Here is a 20,439-nt window from a genome sequence, read left to right as displayed (position 1 = left end):
AGATCAATGGAACAAACTAGAAAGCCCAAAGATAAATCCACGCACATATGGACACCTTATCTTTGACAAAGGAGGCAAGAATATACAATGGATTAAAGACAATCTCTTTAACAAGTGGTGCTGGGAAATCTGGTCAACCACTTGTAAAAGAATGAAACTAGAACACTTTCTAACACCATACACAAAAATAAACTCAAAATGGATTAAAGATCTAAACGTAAGACCAGAAACTATAAAACTCCTAGAGGAGAACATAGGCAAAACACTCTCTGACATACATTACAGCAGGATCCTCTATGACCCATCTCCCAGAATATTGGAAATAAAAGCAAAAATAAACAAATGGGACCTAATTAAACTTAAAAGCTTCTGCACATCAAAGGAAATTATTAGCAAGGTGAAAAGACAGCCTTCAGAATGGGAGAGAATAATAGCAAATGAAGCAACTGACAAACAACTAATCTCAAAAATATACAAGCAACTCCTACAGCTCAACTCCAGAAAAATAAATGACCCAATCAAAAAATGGGCCAAAGAACTAAATAGACATTTCTCCAAAGAAGACATACAGATGGCTAACAAACACATGAAAAGATGCTCAACATCACTCATTATCAGAGAAATGCAAATCAAAACCACTATGAGGTACCATTTCACGCCAGTCAGAGTGGCTGCGATCCAAAAGTCTACAAATAATAAATGCTGGAGAGGGTGTGGAGAAAAGGGAACCCTCTTACACTGTTGGTGGGAATGCAAACTAGTACAGCCACTATGGAGAACAGTGTGGAGATTCCTTAAAAAAACTGGAAATAGAACTGTCTTATGATCCAGCAATCCCACTGCTGGGCATACACACTGAGGAAACCAGAAGGGAAAGAGACACGTGTACCCCAATGTTCATCGCAGCCCTGTTTATAATAGCCAGGACATGGAAGCAACCTAGATGCCCTTCAGCAAATGAATGGATAAGAAAGCTATGGTACGTATACACAATGGAGTATTACTCAGCCATTAAAAAGAATACATTTGAATCAGTTCTAATGAGGTGGATGAAACTGGAGCCTATTATACAGAGTGAAGTAAACCAGAAAGAAAAACACCAATACAGTATACTAATGCATATATATGGAATTTAAAAGATGGTAACAATAACCCTGTGTACGAGACAGCAAAATAGACACTGATGTATAGAACAGTCTTATGGACTCTGTTGGAGAGGAAGAGGGTGGGAAGATTTGGGAGAATGGCATTGAAACATGTATAATATTATGTATGAAACGAGTTGCCAGTCCAGGTTCGATGCACGATACTGGATGCTTGGGGCTAGTGCACTGGGATGACCCAGAGGGATGGTATGGGGAGGGAGGAGGGAGGAGGGTTCAGGATGGGAAACACATGTATACCTGTGGCAGATTCATTTTGATATTTGGCAAAACTAATACAATTTTGTAAAGTTTAAAAATAAAATAAAATTTTTTAAAAAATGAAAAAAAAAGTTTAAAATGTTGATGGAAGTAAAAGTTAACATTAACTATAACCCTTCCTAGGCAGGATCATCAAGGTTCTCAGATCCTTCAGACATAGAGACTTGCTCCTCCTCTGGGTAAAGAGAAAACCAGCAGGTGATAGCAGAAGGCAAGAAAAACAGAACGGAAAAAGGAGGAGGGATGTCATAAATATAAAACAGAATCTAATATTACAGAAAGAAAGTGGCTTTTACCTCCTGACCTTCTGTCATATTAGACATTTATATATTTGAATTTATTTGCATTTTCTTCCAATTCTTATTTCCTTGCTATTGTATTATTATGTGTGTTGATAATTATCTTTACAATTTGGTCTAGTTTACAGGTTGCAGAATACTGAGCTAGGATGCCAAAAGAATAAGAGGAGAAATAGAAGGAAGACCCTGAATTTAGAGCTATGAGGGTTTGGAATGTCTCCCTTGAGGGCAAGTCAAATGCACTCTGTATGAATGACAGTAGCATGACACTGGATGGGAGCATTTTGTGGGGGAAAGACTAAATTTAGAAAGAAACGTGTGTGTGGATGTTGGGCAAAGGGGTGGACTGCAGCAGCATTTATCATCCCCCCCCCCCCGTTTTCTTTAAACCCTTCTGAACACTTTCTGATTGGAGAGACTCTCCCCACAGAAGGTCAACATTGGTGGGTGAATTTTAGTTTTTCATATAGAAACCTAAAGGACTGTGTTCATTTTCTCCCCATCTGTGATAGCTGGTGCCTACGTGTGTCCTAGGTTTAGCCAATCAAACGATCCCACACAAGACTTAAATCTGAAGGATTAAGGGCAGTAAGCATGGAAGGAGACTTGAAAGATTACACATAGTGATACTTGTATCTCTAAATACAACAGTATTGGGGTGCCAGAAGTAATGCACTAACCAGGCTTTTCTGCAGTGTGACCTTGTGGTGTATCCTGATACAATCTTCCTCATTTTTCAACCTTCCTGTTGCTCCTGTATACTATCCAATATCCCTGTATTAAGTTAAATTTTCTCTTCAGTTAGCTGAACCCAGACTTACACTGCTGAGCGGGGAGAAAAGTATTCTTGCCTAGAGAATTCCACTGATGAAGGAGCCTGGCAGGCTAGAGTTGATGGGGTCGCAGAGTCAGACACGACTGAGCAACAAACACTTTCAAGGAAGGGGAGGATTCTCTGCAATCTCGGGCAGAGAAGTAGTGAACTTTATTCAGGTGGTAAGGGTTTCTGTCCTGTACTGGCTGGAGAGGAATGCTTGTTTCCTACAGGTCCCTCTTGTGGACTCTGGTCACTAAGAAGACTCATTTGTCCTCACAGCCAAGGAGGCTATTGACAGTTGCCAGGCCTGTGGCCCAAAAGACTCAGCCCTCCTTCCCACTGCCCTGACATCCAAGGACCATAAAGGCAGAGATGCTGTGTAGGCTCAGTTGTCTGGGGAGGAGCAGTCAGGGCTGATCAGCTCCTTTTTCCTGGGATTCCTGGCTATTCCAAGGAATGTGGGGCTTCCCTGGTGGTTCAGAGGGTAAAGAATCTGCCTGCAATGCAGGAGACCTGGATTAGATACCTGGGTGGGGAAGAGCCCCTGGAGAAAGGAATGGCTAGCCATGCCAGTATTATTGCCTTAGAAATCCCACAAGCAGAGGAGCCTGGTGGGCTACAGTCCATGGGGTCACAAAGAGTCGGACACAACTGAGCAACTAACACTCACCAAAGAATGTGAAGAGGAACAGCTGCGTTCACTGTAATGAACCTCACAACACAGCTACAAGGGGGGCTGCCCAGTAACCCAGGAGCCGAAGGTCCTTTTTCCTCAACAAAAAATAAGGGGTACCTGAACTCTTCTATCAGCCTTGCCTTTGCCCTCATCCTTCCTGGCTAGCTAGGCCAGCCGAGGGGAGAACATATTGGGGGATGATTCCATGGGGGCCTCTTGGGCTGTGATCCCTCTGTAGTGGAGTAATGCCCTCCTGAGGTCCTCCTGGAGCCCCTCGGGGCCCAGGACGCAGGTAGGACTAGAGAGAAGGAGGCGCACAGTGGTGCTCTTTTGTGCCGGAGGGCCACCAGCAAGTGTGCCTTTCTTTCTGGGTTCTCACCCTGCAACTCTCCTCCCGGCCACTGGATGAATTCTCACTCGAAGTACCCAGCTCCTCCCGCGGGTTTCCAAGCGTTTACAGTTCTGCGGCTGGGCGGATCCCGGGCAGTTGAGCTCTTCTCTAGACTCTACCCCGAAACCCACAGGAGCGAATCCGAGGCCAGGGCGGCTCCGGGTTGGGCAGGGGAGGGCTTCTGCTCAGTCGCGCGTTTCCCACAATTTCTGGAGGCGGGAGTCGGGTAGGGAGTCCTAGAATAGGCAGAAAAAGCGAAGTGGCCGAGCACTTGCCTGCCCGGCTCCGGGTCTTGGGCCCCAGGAAGGGATAAAGCCCACCGGAGAGGCCAGGAGCCGCCTGGTGCACGAGTTCCTGGAGCGCAAGAAGAAAAGGCAGGCCGTTCTCTACCCGGGGCCGAGGCCGCCCTCCGCAGCCCAGGTCAGCGCCGAGCGGCTGGATTCCCTAGCCTCTCAGGTCCACTTGGCCGAGTGGAGCCACTCGCTGCTGAAGGAGGGACCAACTTTGCCGAGTTGCCCAGCCCTTTGGGGACAAGACCGCATCCCCGGGCTCGTGGGATCCACCTCAGAGCTGGGTAGAGGCTTGACTTTACCGACTGATCGGATCCAAGCTGGTGGACGCAGGCTGCGTTTTCTCCGCTGCCGCCCGGCCCCTCGACACCCTAGAAGACCAGTTTGGGAGGACAGAAGTACAAGATGCCCCTCTTCTCCTCTATTTATATTCCTTATCCCAGACCTCACACTTTTCACATTTCTTGCAGTTCCAGCCTGGCATCCCCTGCCTGTGTGGCCTCGACGGAGGCGAGGGGACGCTCACTAATCGTCCTAAGAAAGCAGAATTTTCTGCATGTCCTGGAGGCGTTCTGAGTGTCGCAGGGCAGCTCCCCGCAGGCCGGCGCTGGAGATCACTGGCGTCCTGTGAACTCCAGTGAACTGGCGGTGACACCCCGCGACAAGCTGTGTGGAAGGGACAGTGGAACTCACCCCTGGGCAGAAGGTGCAGGAAGTGGTAGGGGGTCCCTAGAACTGAGTATTTGGCTCAGTTGGTGCAATCAAAGGCCCCAGGCCTTCCAGTGATTCCTCTACTTCGATCTACCCCGCCCCCATCAAGAAGCATCCAGTCTCTGAAGGACCACCGACCCCTCACTTTCTCTAGGCTAGAAGCCTCCCCCACAGCTCCAAGGCTGGCTGGTGTGGACCAGCCCTATAAACCGGACTAGAGTCGCCTTGGGATCCAGCGCGCCTGCGCAGAGAGGCAGGCCAGCACGTACGACAGTAACCTGGGGCTTCTGTGGGGTTAATAAACTGTCCTCCCCCACTCATGCTGCCCACCAACCGGCAGAATCCACCCCAGTGGAGCAACCATGCCTCCCCTGTGCTGACCAGGAAGCCCCCAATTTCAGGCCTGAGATGCTAAAGGGAGAGAAGTAGAAGCCTGTGGGTAGAAATGGGTTCAAGGGTACCACTGTGTCTGTGAGCTTGTGGGCTAGATTCCTGAACAAAATGTGCCAACACACAAGAGCTGGTTTTCCCCTGACTGCGAGTGAACTGGTGAGAGGATTCTGCAGAGGCTCCTAAGTGTTTTCCTGTGAATCTGTAGGACCCACCTCCGAGCCTATATGCAGGCAGGTGTGACCTTGTGGCCACCGGGGAACAGGTGGGTGAATGCCTGCAAGCCCACAGTTTCCCTAGACTGACACAATCGTGAGGGTGAGACCTGGGGACAGCAGCTGTTGTGTAACCAAGGATCCTGCTGGAATGAATGTGTAGACATATGATAGGATCGTCCCGCCCTGTGGACGCATTGGTTGGTCTGAGACCCAGCCTAAGAATGAGATAGGAAGAAGGCAGTGTGAGCCTGTGAGCACACGTGGAGGAAGGTGTGCCGTGTATCTGTGGAAGCGGTGATGGACATTGCTCCTCAGCGGCCCCACTCCGCCTGGGCCTCCAGCCCTCTGGGGCTGAACCTGTCTCCACCCGTCCCATCCCGTTGGGTACCGGCTCTCACCCCGAGGGCCCGCCCCGCGGACAGTTGGGCGCCTGTGAACACGAGGACTCGCTAATCTGTTCCTTGTTGCCAGGAGGAGCAGGAAGCACAGCACCTAAATGCACAGTAAGCCTCCCTTTGAAGCGTTGAGTAGGGAAAGCTGCGAGGCCACTCGACTTTAGTCCAGGAATCAAGAATCTGGGGATGGGGAGGGGAGGGAGGGGACCTCTGCAGTTTGTAGGACCCGCCCCCCTACTGCCCAACCCTGCCTGGTGCACAGAAAACCTAGGTCAAGCCACCCTGGGGGTTCCCGGTGCCACTCCTGGAGCACCAGCTAAGAGCCAAACGCTTTTACTTGCCTTATCTCCTTAATCCCTTCTGTAATCCGGGGAAGGGTTGGCCCTATAATTTGGTCAAGGAAACTGCAGGCTCCTAAAATTTAATTAACTTGCCGGAGGTTAGAAAGCAGGGAAGCAGAGCCCAAAACCTAGGCTGATGCCCAAAGTCACCTCAGCAGGCACCTGGGAGTGAAAGAGAATTTTAGAAAGAGGGACAGGTGCACTGGAAAAAGAGGGGCCATGCAGGTAACAGGGAAGGAGCAGGACATAAGATAGCAGGGAGTGGTGAGGCCTGTGGCATGCTGGAGAGTGAATTTTAGGGTGTCAGTTGTGTCTGTGTTTTTAATTTCTTTAAATAAAATGGAAAAATACTCGCACAAATAAAGCTGCAGGCCATATTTGCTAGATAAGCTTGAGAACCCAGAATTAGATCTCAGACATACAGGGGTGGTACCTTGATCCTTGAAGTAGCATCAGCACCACAGGAAGCTTGTTCTAAATCTGGACTCTCAAGCCCCACCCCAGACATAATGAATAAGAATCTACATTTTAACAAGGTTCCCAAGTGTTTCTTATACACCTGAAAGTTTAAGACTGTCAGGTGAAAATTATATATAAATGAATACACCTTCAGTTCAGTTCCGTTCAGTCTCTCAGTTGTGTCCGACTTTGCGACCCATGAACCACAGCACACCAGGCCTCCCTTCCATCACCAACTCCCGGAGTTTACCCAAACTCATGTCCATTGATTCGGTGATGCAATCCAACCATCTCATCCTCTGTCTTCCCCTTCTCCTCCTGCCCTCAATCTTTCCCAGCATCAGGGTCTTTTCAAATGAGTCAGCTCTTCACATCAGGTGGCCAAATAGAGTTTCAGCTTCAACATCAGTCCTTCCAATGAACACCCAAGACTGATTTCCTTTAGGATAAACTGGTTGTATCTCCTTGCAGTCCAAGGGACTCTCAAGAATCTTCTCCAACACCACAGTTCAAAAGCATCAATTCTTTGGCGCTCAGCTTTCTTTATAGTCCAACTCTCACATCCATACATGACTACTGGAAAAACCATAGCCTTGAATACACCTAATATTGTATATAAAAGAGCCTCCCAGAGACAACTCACCTCCCCACCTCCCCCTTCTCTACCACTCTGGAGAAGGCAGGGAAGAAGGGAAGACAGTGCTCTCTTTTCTTTTCATATTCTGACTGAATTTTACTGTTTAAAAAGTCAGGGCATAAGCCCTTGCTAATTCTCTGACCCACCCCAATGTGCTCCCCCATCCTCCAACCCAGAACAACCTCCTCCAGCTACAGGCTTTGCTCAGAGCAGATGGAAAAGAGAGGAAGGTGTTGTGTGCCCTTAGGCAAGTTGCTTAACCTCTCTGGACTTCAATTTTCCTTGTCTATAAAATGGGATTAAAATACCACCCACATCATAGGGTGGCACTGGCACCCCACTCCAGTACTCTTGCCTGGAAAATCCCATGAATGGAGGAGCCTGGTGGGCTGCAGTCCATGGGGTCGTAAAGAGTCGGACATGACTGAGCAACTTCACTTTCACTCTTCACTTTCATGCATTGGAGAAGGAAATGGCAACCCACTCCAGTGTTCTTGCCTGGAGAATCCCAGGGACGGGGGAGCCTGGTGGGCTGCTGTCTGTGGGATCACACAGAGTCGGACACGACTGAAGTGACTTAGCAGCAGCAGCAACAGCAAGAATGTATTAATACCTTTAAAACCTAGTGCAGGTTACCTTCCTGGTTCTCCACTTCTTCCTCTAATCAAGTGTGGTACGTTCACTTCTATTTTAGATTTTCTGTTGGCCTGTGTCCCCTATCCTGCTGACCCAGAAGAGGGAGGGGTGGAAGTATATGGAACCCCCTTCCAATCCCAAAGGGCTCCTGGAAGGTGGTAAGCCCGAGCTGAGAAAGCCTAAAGGGTTAGGTGTGGGGAAGGAGGAGGGCAAGGTCTCAAGTCCTGGCAGTGCTGCAGAGGGGATCCTGGAGGGGGGAGCAGTAAGAGCTGGAGGGAACCATGGACTGGGGTGGCTTGGAAACATTTTTTCCAAAGTCCTAAGGGAGTCAGACACGACTGAAATAACTTTGCAGCATCAGCAAGGTAGCAAAATCCCAGTGGACTTCTGAGCTAAGAGCTCCCTCCATAAAACAAGACATTCCTTGAGGAGTCCTCCCCAAATCCACCATATCCTGGGACTCGCCATCCATCCCAAAGAAACTGGTTCCAGGGTTAGACCCTGGGGTCTGCGCTGGTGGCTCAGAGGTTAAAGGGTCTGTCTGCAACGCGGGAGATCTGGGTTCAATCCCTGGGTCTGGAAGATCCCCTGGAGAAGGAAATGGCAACCCACTCCAGTATTCTTGCCTGGAGAATCCCACAGAGTCGGACACGACTGAGCAACTTCACTTTCTTTCTTTCACTTTCGAATGCTGGAGTCGTGTGCCCTTAGGCAAGTTGCTTAACCTCTCTGCACTTCAATTTTCCTGTCTATAAAGTGGGATTAAATTATCACCCACGTCATAGGGTGATTGTTAAGAATGTATTAATACCTTTAAAACCTAGTGCAGTGCCTGGAATACAGCAAGTGCTCGATATTGTTAATTATTAATATTATGATCGTTATTATTTTCCACTGGGACTGGTAGCAGCCGCCCCTGAGGTCTCCAGGGTCCCTCAGACCACAAGCTCCCAGGGCCTCGGTAGAGGCGCCTCTCCCCTCGCGGCCCCTAGAGGGCGCCCGGAACTCACTTGTCCTGCGTTTCTTCGGGGAAGCCCAGGTCCGGCTCCAGCAGCTTCTGGGCCTTCAGCTTTCCGGACTTGGGACTCCTCCCGCAGGAACCGAAGATACATGGGCTCTGGGGCCACAGGGCGGAAAATGTGAGGCGGCAGGAGCAGCTCCTACCAAACCTCCCCATTGAACGGCACCCAGAAGGGGGGCCTCGCACCCCCCATACACCCCACGCCCCCCCCCCCCCCACTTTCTCGCATATACAAGGAGGCCAGATCGTTGTGGGCTTCGTGGAGGCAGCGGCGGCCGCTGGACCTCCCGGGCCTTGCTAGGGTTCTCGGCCAAATCCACGGCGGCCCGCTGTCCCCACGGTCACGTTGCCAGAGCTGCGGGCCTGGAAACCAAAACGCAGGCCTGGGCAATCTCCACCCCCAAACCGACCGGTAGTTGAATTAAACCCTCCTCCCTCCAGGCTGGGGGAGGAGAGATGGGGAAAGGAAAGGAAGGCCCTTGGCGGGATAGACGCGTGGTAACCACCCATAGGAACTTGATGGGGTCGCCCCTGGCGTGAGCTTGTGGGGATAACTGCGAACGCAGCAGTGGAGACTTCATGCGTGCATGTGTGTGTGTGCCGTGTATGCCCGCGCATAGAACAGCACACCTGTAGCTTGCCTTGTGTAATATCGCACACTCCAGTCGTTGTGTAGTTGGAGGAGGTATGTGAGGTCCACAACAACGCAGGCCAAGGGTGAGAGGATGTGATTTTGTACCCATCCTTCAACACAACACGGGCACTCATCGCTCCCTTTACTCACCATCACCCCCCCCACACACGCCTCTCCCCCCTCCCCCTCCCCTCTCCTTTCCTCCCCCTCGGTCTTTCCCCTCTCGCACCTCCGCCCTGGCTTCCCACGCCCCGGTTGCAAACACCATATTCCGAGTCTGCTCTGAGCTTCTTGGAAAGTCTGAACTGGCTGCATACCCCTCACTCACTCAGCCTGTTCCTATCAGACTCCCGAGGATAAGGAATCCAGGAGTGAGTGCAGGTGGGCCGTTACAGAGATCTTCCTGGGCCCGCAGAGGATTCGAACGATGCGGGAAAATCGCGCGGGCAGCTCTCTTAGCTACCCAGGCAGTGACCTGGCTGCTGGGCTACGAAATCTGAGCTGATTAGGAAGGCCTAGGAGAGTGAGAAGCTGCTTAGGAGGGGGAGGGGGAGGGGGAGGGGGGGTCTCAGTTCAGTTCAGACGCTCAGTTGTGTCCGGCTCTTGAGAGGGGGTCTGGGAGGAGTAAAAGGTAAGTGTCTGTGGGGGGGGGGGGGGGGGGCAAGTGTGTGGGACGGTGGGGGCCAAGTGTGTGTGTGTGGGGGCAAGTGTGTGGGGCGGGGTGGGGGGGCAAGTGGGGGGCAAGTGTGTGTGGGGCAAGTATGTGGGGGCAAGTGTGTGGGGGCAGGGGGCAAGTGTGCCTGAGCAAAGTTGGAGAAACAGAACGCAAGGGGGTCAGTTTCCTCCAGCATCTGGCCTTAGTGTAGCATCTGGCCCTTAGTGCAGCTCTGGGGCCCCAGCTCTAGCCCACTGCCCCTTGCAGCATGTCCTCTGAGTCCCAGCTGCTCCAATTCTGCACAGCCTGGAGATCCCTGCATAACTGTATCATACACCTGGAACCGGCCTGCCCACCTGCAAGTCACTCACGCCACAAACAGGACGCCTGTCTGAGTCCTGGGCCCAATGCAGACCCCGTACCTGCCACTGCGGTGGGGGCTTCAGGAGGCAGTGCTCAGACTGTGCCCATAGAGCTCACAAGCACGGATCTGGCCACACAAAGCCGCTATTATCATTAACAGGTTAGGCCAGATTCTCTGTGTGCCACCCCAGGGGGCGGGGGCACGGGGCGCTAGGACCCCAGCCCTGCTTGGGTTTCTGGGCCCCAGAAGGCCACCACTCAGCCAGCCAGGTCTGAGGGGGTGATCAAAGCTCACTCACTGCAGAATTTGGTCAGTGCAGTCGGCTCACTCAAGCCAAGGAAGGATGTGGCCCTTTCTGCTCAGACAGGTTCGTTAATTCCTCTTCTCCCTCCGCATCTCTACACACCATTATTCGGATCATTTGTTCCTTTTCTATTTCTGAACAGAGACAGACCCTTGCCTGCAGGAGCGGTGGCAGATAGGAGTTATGAGCTTTCTTTGTGCGGCGGGTAGTTGGCCCTGATTGTGACCCTGGCAGCCCCCCTCCCTTCCAGGCCGCGTCCCCTCGAGACTACGGGGTGTGCGGGCCCAGCCGCCATCCCGGCCTGTCCTCAAGGCGGCCCTCGGCCGACGCGGGATTTACCGAGATTCGGTCCCAACGAATTCCCGACCGAGAAAGGGGAGTCGTACGCCGTCCTTCAGCGCCGAGGGCCCCAGTACCCCGGGGAGTGTGTCCCCACCCCTGGGACGCGTCGCCCAGGGTCCCGAGCGCGTGGGAGGGGCCCCGGGAGAGCGCGCGACCGGGGCGGCCTGGGATCCCCGGAAACAGGCGAGCGGGAGCCGGAGCGGGGAGGGGAGGGGAGTCGGGTGGCCTCCCGCGATGGGCGCCCGGGATTCCGGCGTGCGGAAGCCCAGTTCTCCGAGAGGCCCGAATAAGCTGGACAGGGTCCGAGAGCAGAGGGTCTGAGGGGCCTAGCCCCGCGCTGTTTTGAGTGTGACCCCAGCTGTTGGTGAAGATCCTGGACCTAGGAGGCATTTGGGGGAGGTGTGTTATGCCTGATTTTGCCTGCTTTGTCTCGCCAGAGCAGGGGTGAGGGAGTGCTGGTGAAGAGTCGGGGTTCTCGGGAGTTTGGGGGTTGACTTTGAGCCAGACAGCCACTCCCCATTCCTGCCTCGGCTAGACAGTCTGTGGCCAGAAAATATCCAGGAGCCCCCGGGCGCCCAGCCTGAAGGGTCCCAGGAGTCAGGAGGTGGGAGGAAGGCCCCAGTTTCCCCTTGGGTCGGCAACTCTGGAATACAGCAACCGGCAGGCACTGAAGGTGCCTCTTAAAGACCAAATGGAGGAGAGACCGCACCAAATGAAAATGGTTTGGGCTAGGCAGCTCCAGTCCCGGCAGGAGGGGAGGGAGAGCCAGACCTACCCAGGTAGGAGGAGTAGAATTCTGCGGTTCCAAGAGGATATTTCCGGATTTCGATTTCGCTTGGCCGGGTACTGGATACCGCTGCGGGCACAGGCAGGAGGCCCACTGCAGACCTGACTTTGAGACCACAACTTTCTCCCCTCGACCCACACACTGTCAGGGTCTGGCCTGGTCACCCGGTGGGTCTGGGGTTGGGGTAGCCCCTCCACTTTGGAAGTCCTTTGGACTCAGAATCCTCCTCTCCTGCCCAGATCCTGCTAGAAGAGGAGCACAGTTAAGGGTGGACAAGCAGTGCCCCTTCTACACTCAGCCAGATTTCCTCCTGGGCCTCCTTGGGTTGGAGGTTGCTGTGCTTTGTCCTGTGATATGGCAGAGCCAAGAGGGCAGTCTAGGCCAGGATGAGTACTCTGATGGTTTCCATAACTCTCCTGCCCTCAACCCCAGTCTGAGTGAACACGGCTCTGCATACACAAACAAGTCCCACACCCTCCTCTCTTCCAGTTTTTAGCCATAAAGTTCTCTCACTCTTCCACCCTAAAGAAAGAGCCCCCTATGTCCCCACTCTACTACCCCAGGATGGCATGTTTCCCAAAGCCTCTACCACCTGGCTTCTTCCAGAAAAGCAGGCTTAAGTCAGTTTTGTATGTCCTGACATTGGTCTGGTAGGTGGGGGACTAAATGTTATGGGGAGTGTTGTATACTGTGGCTGCTGTCCGGCTAGAGTGGTCTGGGGCCTCTCTGAAGGTCCTGGGAAGTCAGTTTTTCAGATCCCTCCTAGGCCAGGCTAGTCTGGAAGCTGGGAAGTCTTGCTTCAAGCACCACAGAAGATCCTGGTCCAATTACTCATAGAATGCTCCAATCTCTGCAGCTTGCTGGGTAAGGTCCTAGAACCCCAAACTTCTAGCAGATGTGTATACCCCTACAATGGATCTGCACACCCCACCATCATGTACTCCAGCAGTGTACAATTAATTATACCCACTAACACAGCACCATACACACTCACCGCAGGGACATGTCATCCACAATGATACATATTCCCCATTAATTCACTCCCCCAATTATATACAATCCTAGACAAGTATCTCTCATACAATGAAATACACCTCTAACACATGATTACATACATACAATTATAGATGATATACGACCATAAACATTCATACATTTAACACAAAAATAGATTCATAATGAAAAACTAATATGTACTCTCACAAATATTAGCCCCTGATTCACTAATAATCACGGATGTTGGTAGGTGATTATACAACTACCCAAAAAGCCACATTTACACATGATCACATACATACCAATACAAGTCTGTATATATAATGGTAGTTTCGATTCACAACTGAAGCAAAATAAGCACACACAACTGCATACAAAATTACACACTTAAACACTTATTATACAAACCTTCATTGTCAGTATAACATCCTGATTGCCCACACCATCACAAACACACAACGCACACACGTAACTCTCACGCCCAAAAACAAATCTTGAGCACTAACTGTCCCGGGAGACACTGGCTCTCCCAACTTTTCTCACTGCCGCCTTCTCTTCATTTCTCCTCCTCCTTCTTTCCTCTTTCCAGAACCTGACAGTCCTGACCCCAAGATGTCCTTCAAACTTAAGTATGAGGGGCTGCCCTGGCTGCACCAGCTCACACCAGACCCAAGTAGCTGCAAGGTGCTGGGCTCAGCAAGGAGCAAGCAGCCTTGATTCCAGATTCAGAGGGTTTTATTTTTTTTTTTCACATAAATTACACAAGCACTTTATAAAAAGGTTACACAGAAAACACCTTATAAGTGCATAACTTAAACCCCCCCCCCCCACGAACAGGATCTGGAGACATAGGCTTTTTGTGTGGAAACCTGCCTGTGCGTACCTGGGTGCGGCTAGGGTGTGTGATAGGGGTCTGGCAGGCCAAGTGACGCTGTTGTGGCTGTTGTGTGTGCGATGGTGTGTCACAGTGTGACTGTGGCCTTGTATTTGTGAGAAGTGCCATGCTGTTCAGAATGAATCTGGGCCACCCCGATCGTAAGGGCCAAGGGAGTGAAGGCTATAACCCTGTGTGTGCAAGACACTCTGCCATAGGGCCCCTGTGACTGTGGGGAGACACCAGGAGGGACAGTGAAGTCACGTCCGTGTGGGCCGGCTACTACCGGGAGTGGAGAACAGAGAGGGCGGTCTTCCCAGGGCAAGTTCAAAGGACAGTTCATGCTGTCCTCTAGGGACCCCACCAGCTCCTCTTCCACCACCTCTTCTGCCTTTCTCAGTCCCACGTTAAAAATCATAATAAAATAAAATAGACGCTAACGGAGGACTCTGAACAGTTCCAGCAGGCGCGGGACCGCGTAGGCATCTGGGAGACGGCGGCGCGTCCCTTTCCTGCGCGCTCTCTTCTTCTTTTCCACCCAAAAGAGAACGGCCTCGGTGCGCGGGCCGGTGCGGAGGGGCGCCGCGATCCCCGGAGGCGTGTAGTCTGCGGCGGAGGGCAGGGGAGAGTCCTGGCTCTCGGGGGCCTCGAGACCCCTTGGCTGGGCCCGGGTCTCGGGTCTCTCAGAGAGTAGCAGACAGGCTCACTCGCAGGCCGACGCCACGGACGTGACGCTGGTGATCTTGGTCGAGTCGTCAGACCACGGCTGCAGGTTCTGCAGGGCGAAGAGCGAGGAGTTGTGCACGCACAGCGGGTCCGCGGGCAGAGGCTGAGCCAGGCTCTTCTGGAAGGCCTCCTGCTGCAGCTGCAGGAGGATGCGGTTTGCCTGCTGCCTCTCGGCCTCACGCTCCTCCGCAGTCTGCCGCCTGCACCGGGGACAAACCGTTACCCACGCTTCGGGTGCGCTCCCGGGAGACCGCCTGGGAGAGCGCAGCTCCCCTTCGCGGACCCCAATTCCAGCTGGGGGCCCTTGAAAACACTCCCCTATCTTGAGGGTTCTGACTCCGACAAAGACTGGAAACCACCAAAGTAGATAGGGGGTACTCTGGGGGAGCTGTAGGGAGATCCGCTAGGCCCAAGCAGTTGGGGCTGTCTGGCTCCAGGCAGGGCCCACACCCTCACTGGCCTTGGAAGGCACAAGCAGGGCTAGGATGGCATTTTGCCTCTCCCCAGACTCGAGGAAGACCAGGAGCCTTCCCAAGTCTGAGCGGTCTCACCCTCCCCATCAGTCCAGGGCAAAGGCAGGGACCAGTGGATGTGAGCTGCCACGATGGACCTCTTCACCCCCTTTCTCTCTGAGAATCTCTCCCAGACTTCAGACCTCCTGCGCCAAGCCCTGTGCCGGCTGGGATTCCCGCCGGACCGACTGGCTTCCTCCGAGGCGGTCCAGGGAGGCGATGACTCACTTATTCCATTTAATGCCTCCCCTCCACCCAGTCAACTGAGATCAAACGTCTGTCTCTAAGGTGGACAGACCTAATGGGAGTCCCCGGGGCCTCCAGAAGCAATTTGTAGGCGATCGATGAAGACGAGCGAAGCCAGCGAGAGGGCCTCTCCCAGCAGCGGACGCCGACCTTCTTCTCGTCGCCCTTTCTTGCCTTTTCGCTCTGCTCTGTCTCTCGTCTGCCCGTTCTTTCCTGAATTTCAAACTATTTCTCTTCTTTAGGCTTTGTGTCTTTTTCTCTGGTTTTTCTCTCACCCCACCCCTTTCCTTCTCTCAGAATTTAAGGGAATTTGTTTGAAACGAAAATGAAGGTTTCAGTAATCTATTGCTTTTCTTTATTATACATAAGACTTCTTCGCCTCCAGGGAAGTCCACTCTATGTTTTATTTTCTCCCTGGGTGGGGTGGTTATCTTTGCCCCCACCTTGTGTATCAGTTTCTCTAAGCCTGCTATACTATTTTCTCTGTGCGCCCAACCCAAGGGCTTGCCTGACTCCCTCCCCTAGGCCGTAGCCTCGGATCGGCCTTGGGAACCCGAGTGCGTTCCCCCCTCCCCCCTCCAGTCCTTGCTCCCTCCCTAGCTTTCCAGAGGTCTGAGCTGCGTCCCCCACCCCTTCCCCAGCAGCAGGAATGTGGGGAGAGGGGGAACAGACTCGCGGGGCAGTGGCTTCCTTTGTGGCCACGGTGGCGGAATCTCAGGCAGATTCCTCGCCTTCATTCAGAAAAAGAGGAAACTCCAATTCCTTCCTCCGGGCCCAGGCCCTCCCTGCCCGGCGCCGGGGACTTCGCCCAGACTCTCCTGCTCTCCCGCCTGAGACCTGAGCTAGCAAGAAACTCCCGGCGTGTGTGGAACCCAGCAGGCGGGCCAAATGTGCGGGAGGATGCAGGGGTGCAAAAGGGTTCAACCGAATAAAGCGCCTGCTTGTGGGGAAAACGAGTGTAGCTGTGGGTGTGTGACGGGATAAGAGAAAATGTTTCTCTCTTACACACACATACCCATCTGTTCCTGATTGATCCCCCTTTCAGTGGGACCCTCGGAAACCCCGCCGCAGGCGGCGCAGATTGATTTTCCCCTTCCCGGGTGGGGGACCTGCTGCGCCCAGGCCAGGCGTCTGGGGAGGAGGGGGACAGCAGGGCCCAGGCTCGCGGTCTGGGGCCCCAGGCGCTCTAGCAGGAGCCCCGGCTGGGGCGCAGAAACAGGGAGCGTGCTATTCTGCCTCCGGTCTCCAGGATAGAAGAGGCATGTACGCGTAAGTCTGCGCAAACAAAAAGTCCCTCAGGACTCGCTGATCTCGGAAGCCCAGACGACATAGACTGCTTAAATCCAGACGTATACCCCAAGCAGCGGCAGAGACCAGCCGCGTCTACCACCGCACTGAGTGTGCCGGCCAGAAAGCCAGAAAGCAAAACAGAGGGGGCTCTCCGGCCCCATCCAGTCATCGGCCACGGTTGCTTCCCACTCCCCTCTGCTTCCCACTCCCCTCGAGCCTAGCAGAGCGGTCCGCTCCTCCGAACCAGAACCATCCATCGGAAGTCAGGGATCGAAGGAGTGTGAATTCCCCAGGAGAGGCCTGGAGCCAGAGACTGTGCCGCCCACGCCCCACCAGCTCACCTCCACTTTGTCCTCCGGTTCTGGAACCAGGTTTTGACTTGCGCGTCGGTCATTTTGAGCGCCTTGGCCAGGGCCGCGCGCTCGGCCGAGGCCAGGTACTTCTGGCGGTGGAAGCGCTTCTCCAGCTCGCAGATCTGCAGGCGCGTGAAGGACGTGCGCGGCTTCTTCTTCTTGGGGGGCGTCCGATTCTGATAGGGGTGACCTATACGGCGTGTTACAGTGAAGGGTGAGAGGGCCACTGGAGCGGGAGAGACAGACAGACGGCAGAGGCAAGCGGCAGAGCGTCAGGAGGCGTCCCAGGCTCGACACCCCGCGAGTCAGCGAGCCCAGCGGCTAGACCCCAGAAGCAGGCCGGTGGTCCTCCTGTCAGCCCTCAGCTCCAAGCCTGTGGCCTGAAATGCCCCCCCACCCAGCGGCCAGCCAGGCCAACTCCGCGGCCTCTGACACCACAGAGGCCTCCCTAGCCCTGGGCTCCCATGTGTCCATCAAACACAGATGCAGTCTTTTTGAGGGGCATGTCTGAGGCTAGCTAAAGGTCGCATTCCCCCCATAGCCCCAGGCCTCCAGCCTCAGAGAAGTTGCTCAACAGTAAGAGATCATCCTTGGTCAAGGCCAGGAATCCTGGATCCTGCCCTGAGGCCTCCATTACACACCAACATACAGACACATCACATACAACAGGGGACAAATGAGAGATCTACAGACCCAGACAAGCTAACACAGACGACAAGCACAGGCACAGAGACAGATGCCTAAGGTGACAGCCATAAACTCCTTCCGAGCCTTCTTTAGGGCTGAAGCAAGGTTAGGGCAGGCTGTGGCTCCCCTCAGTGGGCTATGTGGAGTACCTTTCCACCAGTGGGTTCCCAGTGGTTCCAGGCTGGGGGGACTGGTGGTGCTCCATCAGGTCCCTTTAAGATTAGCTTGGCCTGGCTGGGGGAGTAGGACGGGGCACTAGGCCCTGCCTCCCCAGGACTGAGAGGACTTGGGCTGTGGCACAGGGGCCCTTCTTGAGGCCCAGAGCGAATGGATCTTCTGCTTTCCTCCACCCCTCTTTGCCACTGACCCAGAATCTGGGCCAAGGTTTCAAGGCTGGAACACAACGCTAGCCCAGGGTCTAGCTCTTAACTGCCTATTCCCCTTCCACCGTTGGGCCCTGGAGCCCGAGCCCCACGGGAATCCCACGTCGTGGTCGATCTAGGCAGCCGCCTCTGCCTCCTGCTTCCTCTCTCTCTAAGGCCCCGCCGGGAACCCAGGCTCAACTCAGGGCTGTTTCCCAGCGGACTTGGGGGCCTGGCCTGGCGGGAAGATCGCAGTCTCGCATCCAGGGAACGCTAGGGGCGGCGGGAAGTAAGGCGGCGTGGAAAAGGACCCGCTCAGGAGCAAAAGCTGAGTGCCGTGAGCGGAAGCAGGAGCGGAGGGAGCCGAGGCGAGCAGAAGCAAGGCGCAGAGCAGGCAGCGGAGAGGAGGGCAGACGGCCACCGCCGAGTGCGTTATCGTCCCAGGGGTTCTTTCGGCTGCCGATCGATCACGGGCCTGGCCGGTGCATTATTCACGCCAGAGGAAGCGAGGCTGGGCCCAGAGCGGAGGACGCCGAGCCCGGACAGAACGAAAATGAAGCAGGCAGCTCAGCCTAGTCTCTGCCACTGACCCGGACGGGGCCCGCGGTCCGGGAAGAAAGGCCGGCCAGCTCTGCGGCTTAACTCCAGCTCACTGCCTCTATCGGGTCGGGCAGTGCGACGGGCACTGGACCTTGGAGCGCGAAATGTGTGTGTGTGTGTGTGTGTGTGTGTGTGTGTGTGTGTGTGTGTAGGAGAAGGAAGGTGGGGAACCTGTTTCCCTTGAGTCTGATTCTGGGGTTCGCCGCCTCGGCCAGACAACGTCTGCCAGGACGGAAGAAAGAGTTTGTTCACCTCGCGCCCCTTTCTCCAAGATCCCCGAGCCCCAAATGCCGGCAGAAGGTAGTCCCGACGCTACAACCCCTTCCCTTCGCCTGACCGGCCCAGGGACTCCGAGAAGGGATCAGGGAGAACTTCTCAGAGCAGGGGGTCCTGTGGGAGAGACGAAGAGGGGCCCAGGCTTGGAGAACTCTTCCAGCGAGTCGATTCCGCGAGAGAGGCGGCGGGTGGCGGAACTTGGGGGAAGCACCCAGAGGAGCCGGGCGGCCGGGCGCGCAGAGGGGGCTGCGGGGAGCCCCGGGGCGGAGGAGGGGTAGAGGAGAGCCGGGGCCGCGGCCAGGCGGGGCGCGCGCGGGCCGGACTCACCTGTGAACCTGTCCTTTGTGTATCTGCGGTTACTCTCCATCCAGGGGAAGGTGAGGCCGGTGAGGTTGTTGACGCCCGGCACGGCAGGCACGGAGGGCACAGTGGGCAAACCGGTAGCCAGAGGTTGAGGATGGGCCACCGCTCCAGCTAGCGGCCTGTGCGCAGGCACTCGGATCACTCCCGCAGCACTCAGCGCGCCCCCACCGCCGCCGCCACCCCCGCCGCCGCCGCCGCCGCCACCGGGACCGGGGCCGCCCGCCAAGGCCATGTTCACGTTGTAGGAGCCGGCCAGCGGGCCCATGCTGCACGCGCCGCCGCCGCCGCCCGCCGGGCCACCGGGGCCACTCGGGCCTCCAGCGCCATAGGCCCCCGAGCCCCCGGCCCCCGGCCCGGCTGCGGGGCCCCCGCCGCCGTAAGGGTAGGCGCCTCCAACCAAACACCCAAGGCCGTATTCTCCGTCCTGGAGGCGCGAGGAGGGCCCCATGCAGCCGCCCTGGTCTGGGCTGTTGAGGATCTGGTCGATGCCAAAGCTGATGGGCTCCGCGTGGCCCGGGTGGAGATGGTGCGGACCCAGGTGCTCCATGCTGGCCCCCGACCCCAGCCCCGCGGAGGGGGGGCCTGGGCGGTGGCACTCGCTGTGCTTGGCTCGGGGACAGCGCGCGGCGGCGCGGAGGCGGCAGCGGCTCCTGGCTGCGTGGAGACTTGGAGGCGAAGTGCGCAGAAGGGCTAAAGTGGGCGGGGGGGAGGGGAAGGAGAAGAGGGGGCGCCGTATTCTTCCCCTCTCCGGCTGCTCCTTCCCCTCTCCGGCTGCTCGGTCGCTGTTGACTCTGGGACATCAATCACCGGGCGAAAAAGCCCGGTGCGAGCTAGCCTCTCAGTTTCGGCCGGGTCTCTCCATTGGCTGTGAGCGGAGAGGAGCGGGGTGAATGACAGCGCGGGGGAGGGGCGGAGAAGGCGAGAGGAAAGCCTGGAGCGGAGACAGATGTAAGAGCCAGAGACCGAGGGACTGAGACCGAAGCTCAGAGAAGTAGTTCAGGAAGAGAGGGAAGAGGCGAACCAGAGGCTTCAAAGGAGAAAGAGAATAGGAGGCTGGCATTCCCAGAAACGGATAGACAGATGGCCCCAAGGAGGTGGAGGTCAGAGCCCTCTTCCCCGCCTGGCAGGAGCCACCCCCTCGCTTAGAATTGGGCCAGAGGAGCTAGCCCACCAGGCCTCTTGGGGAAGGGGCACCCAGCGCTACTGGAGAATCTCCCCAGGGGCTCAGCCGGGAAGCCCCAGTCTGTCAACCAGAAGATTTACTCCCAATTTTGTCTGGCTTGTTAGAAAGTAGAAGGCTGTCTGCTCCCCGGGGTATGCCTCCCAGACAGGAAGGTGAGTTCAGGATTGTCTTTTAAAACAA

General features: G+C 55.1%; 1 protein-coding gene across 1 annotated transcript; it reads right to left on the bottom strand.

Annotated features, from left to right (window-relative positions):
* Positions 1-14,364: 14,364 nt before the first annotated feature.
* On the bottom strand, positions 14,365-19,623 carry TLX1 (T cell leukemia homeobox 1). The gene is made up of 3 exons (XM_055560637.1): positions 19,041-19,623; positions 16,777-16,978; positions 14,365-14,587 (listed from the first exon to the last, which is right to left on the bottom strand). Exons 1-3 carry the CDS (start codon positions 19,621-19,623, stop codon positions 14,365-14,367), a joined length of 1,008 nt encoding a protein of 335 aa, XP_055416612.1.
* Between the last annotated feature and the right edge of the window lie 816 nt (positions 19,624-20,439).

The sequence above is a fragment of the Bubalus kerabau genome, chromosome 22 (genome assembly GCF_029407905.1).
Source record: "Bubalus kerabau isolate K-KA32 ecotype Philippines breed swamp buffalo chromosome 22, PCC_UOA_SB_1v2, whole genome shotgun sequence".
Taxonomy (NCBI): Eukaryota; Metazoa; Chordata; class Mammalia; order Artiodactyla; family Bovidae; genus Bubalus; species Bubalus kerabau.
Note: the sequence above shows the minus strand (reverse complement) of the source record. Positions and strands in the feature narration are given on the sequence as shown.

Coding starts and splice junctions, on each gene's coding strand:
- TLX1 (XM_055560637.1), bottom strand. CDS start 19,623: ATGGAGCACCTGGGTCCGCACCATCTCCACCCGGGCCACGCGGAGCCC. Junction 16,979..19,040: donor CACAAAGGACAGGTTCACAG/GTGAGTCCGGCC, acceptor CACGCCGTATAG/GTCACCCCTATCAGAATCGG. Junction 14,588..16,776: donor AACCGGAGGACAAAGTGGAG/GTGAGCTGGTGG, acceptor TCCCCGGTGCAG/GCGGCAGACTGCGGAGGAGC.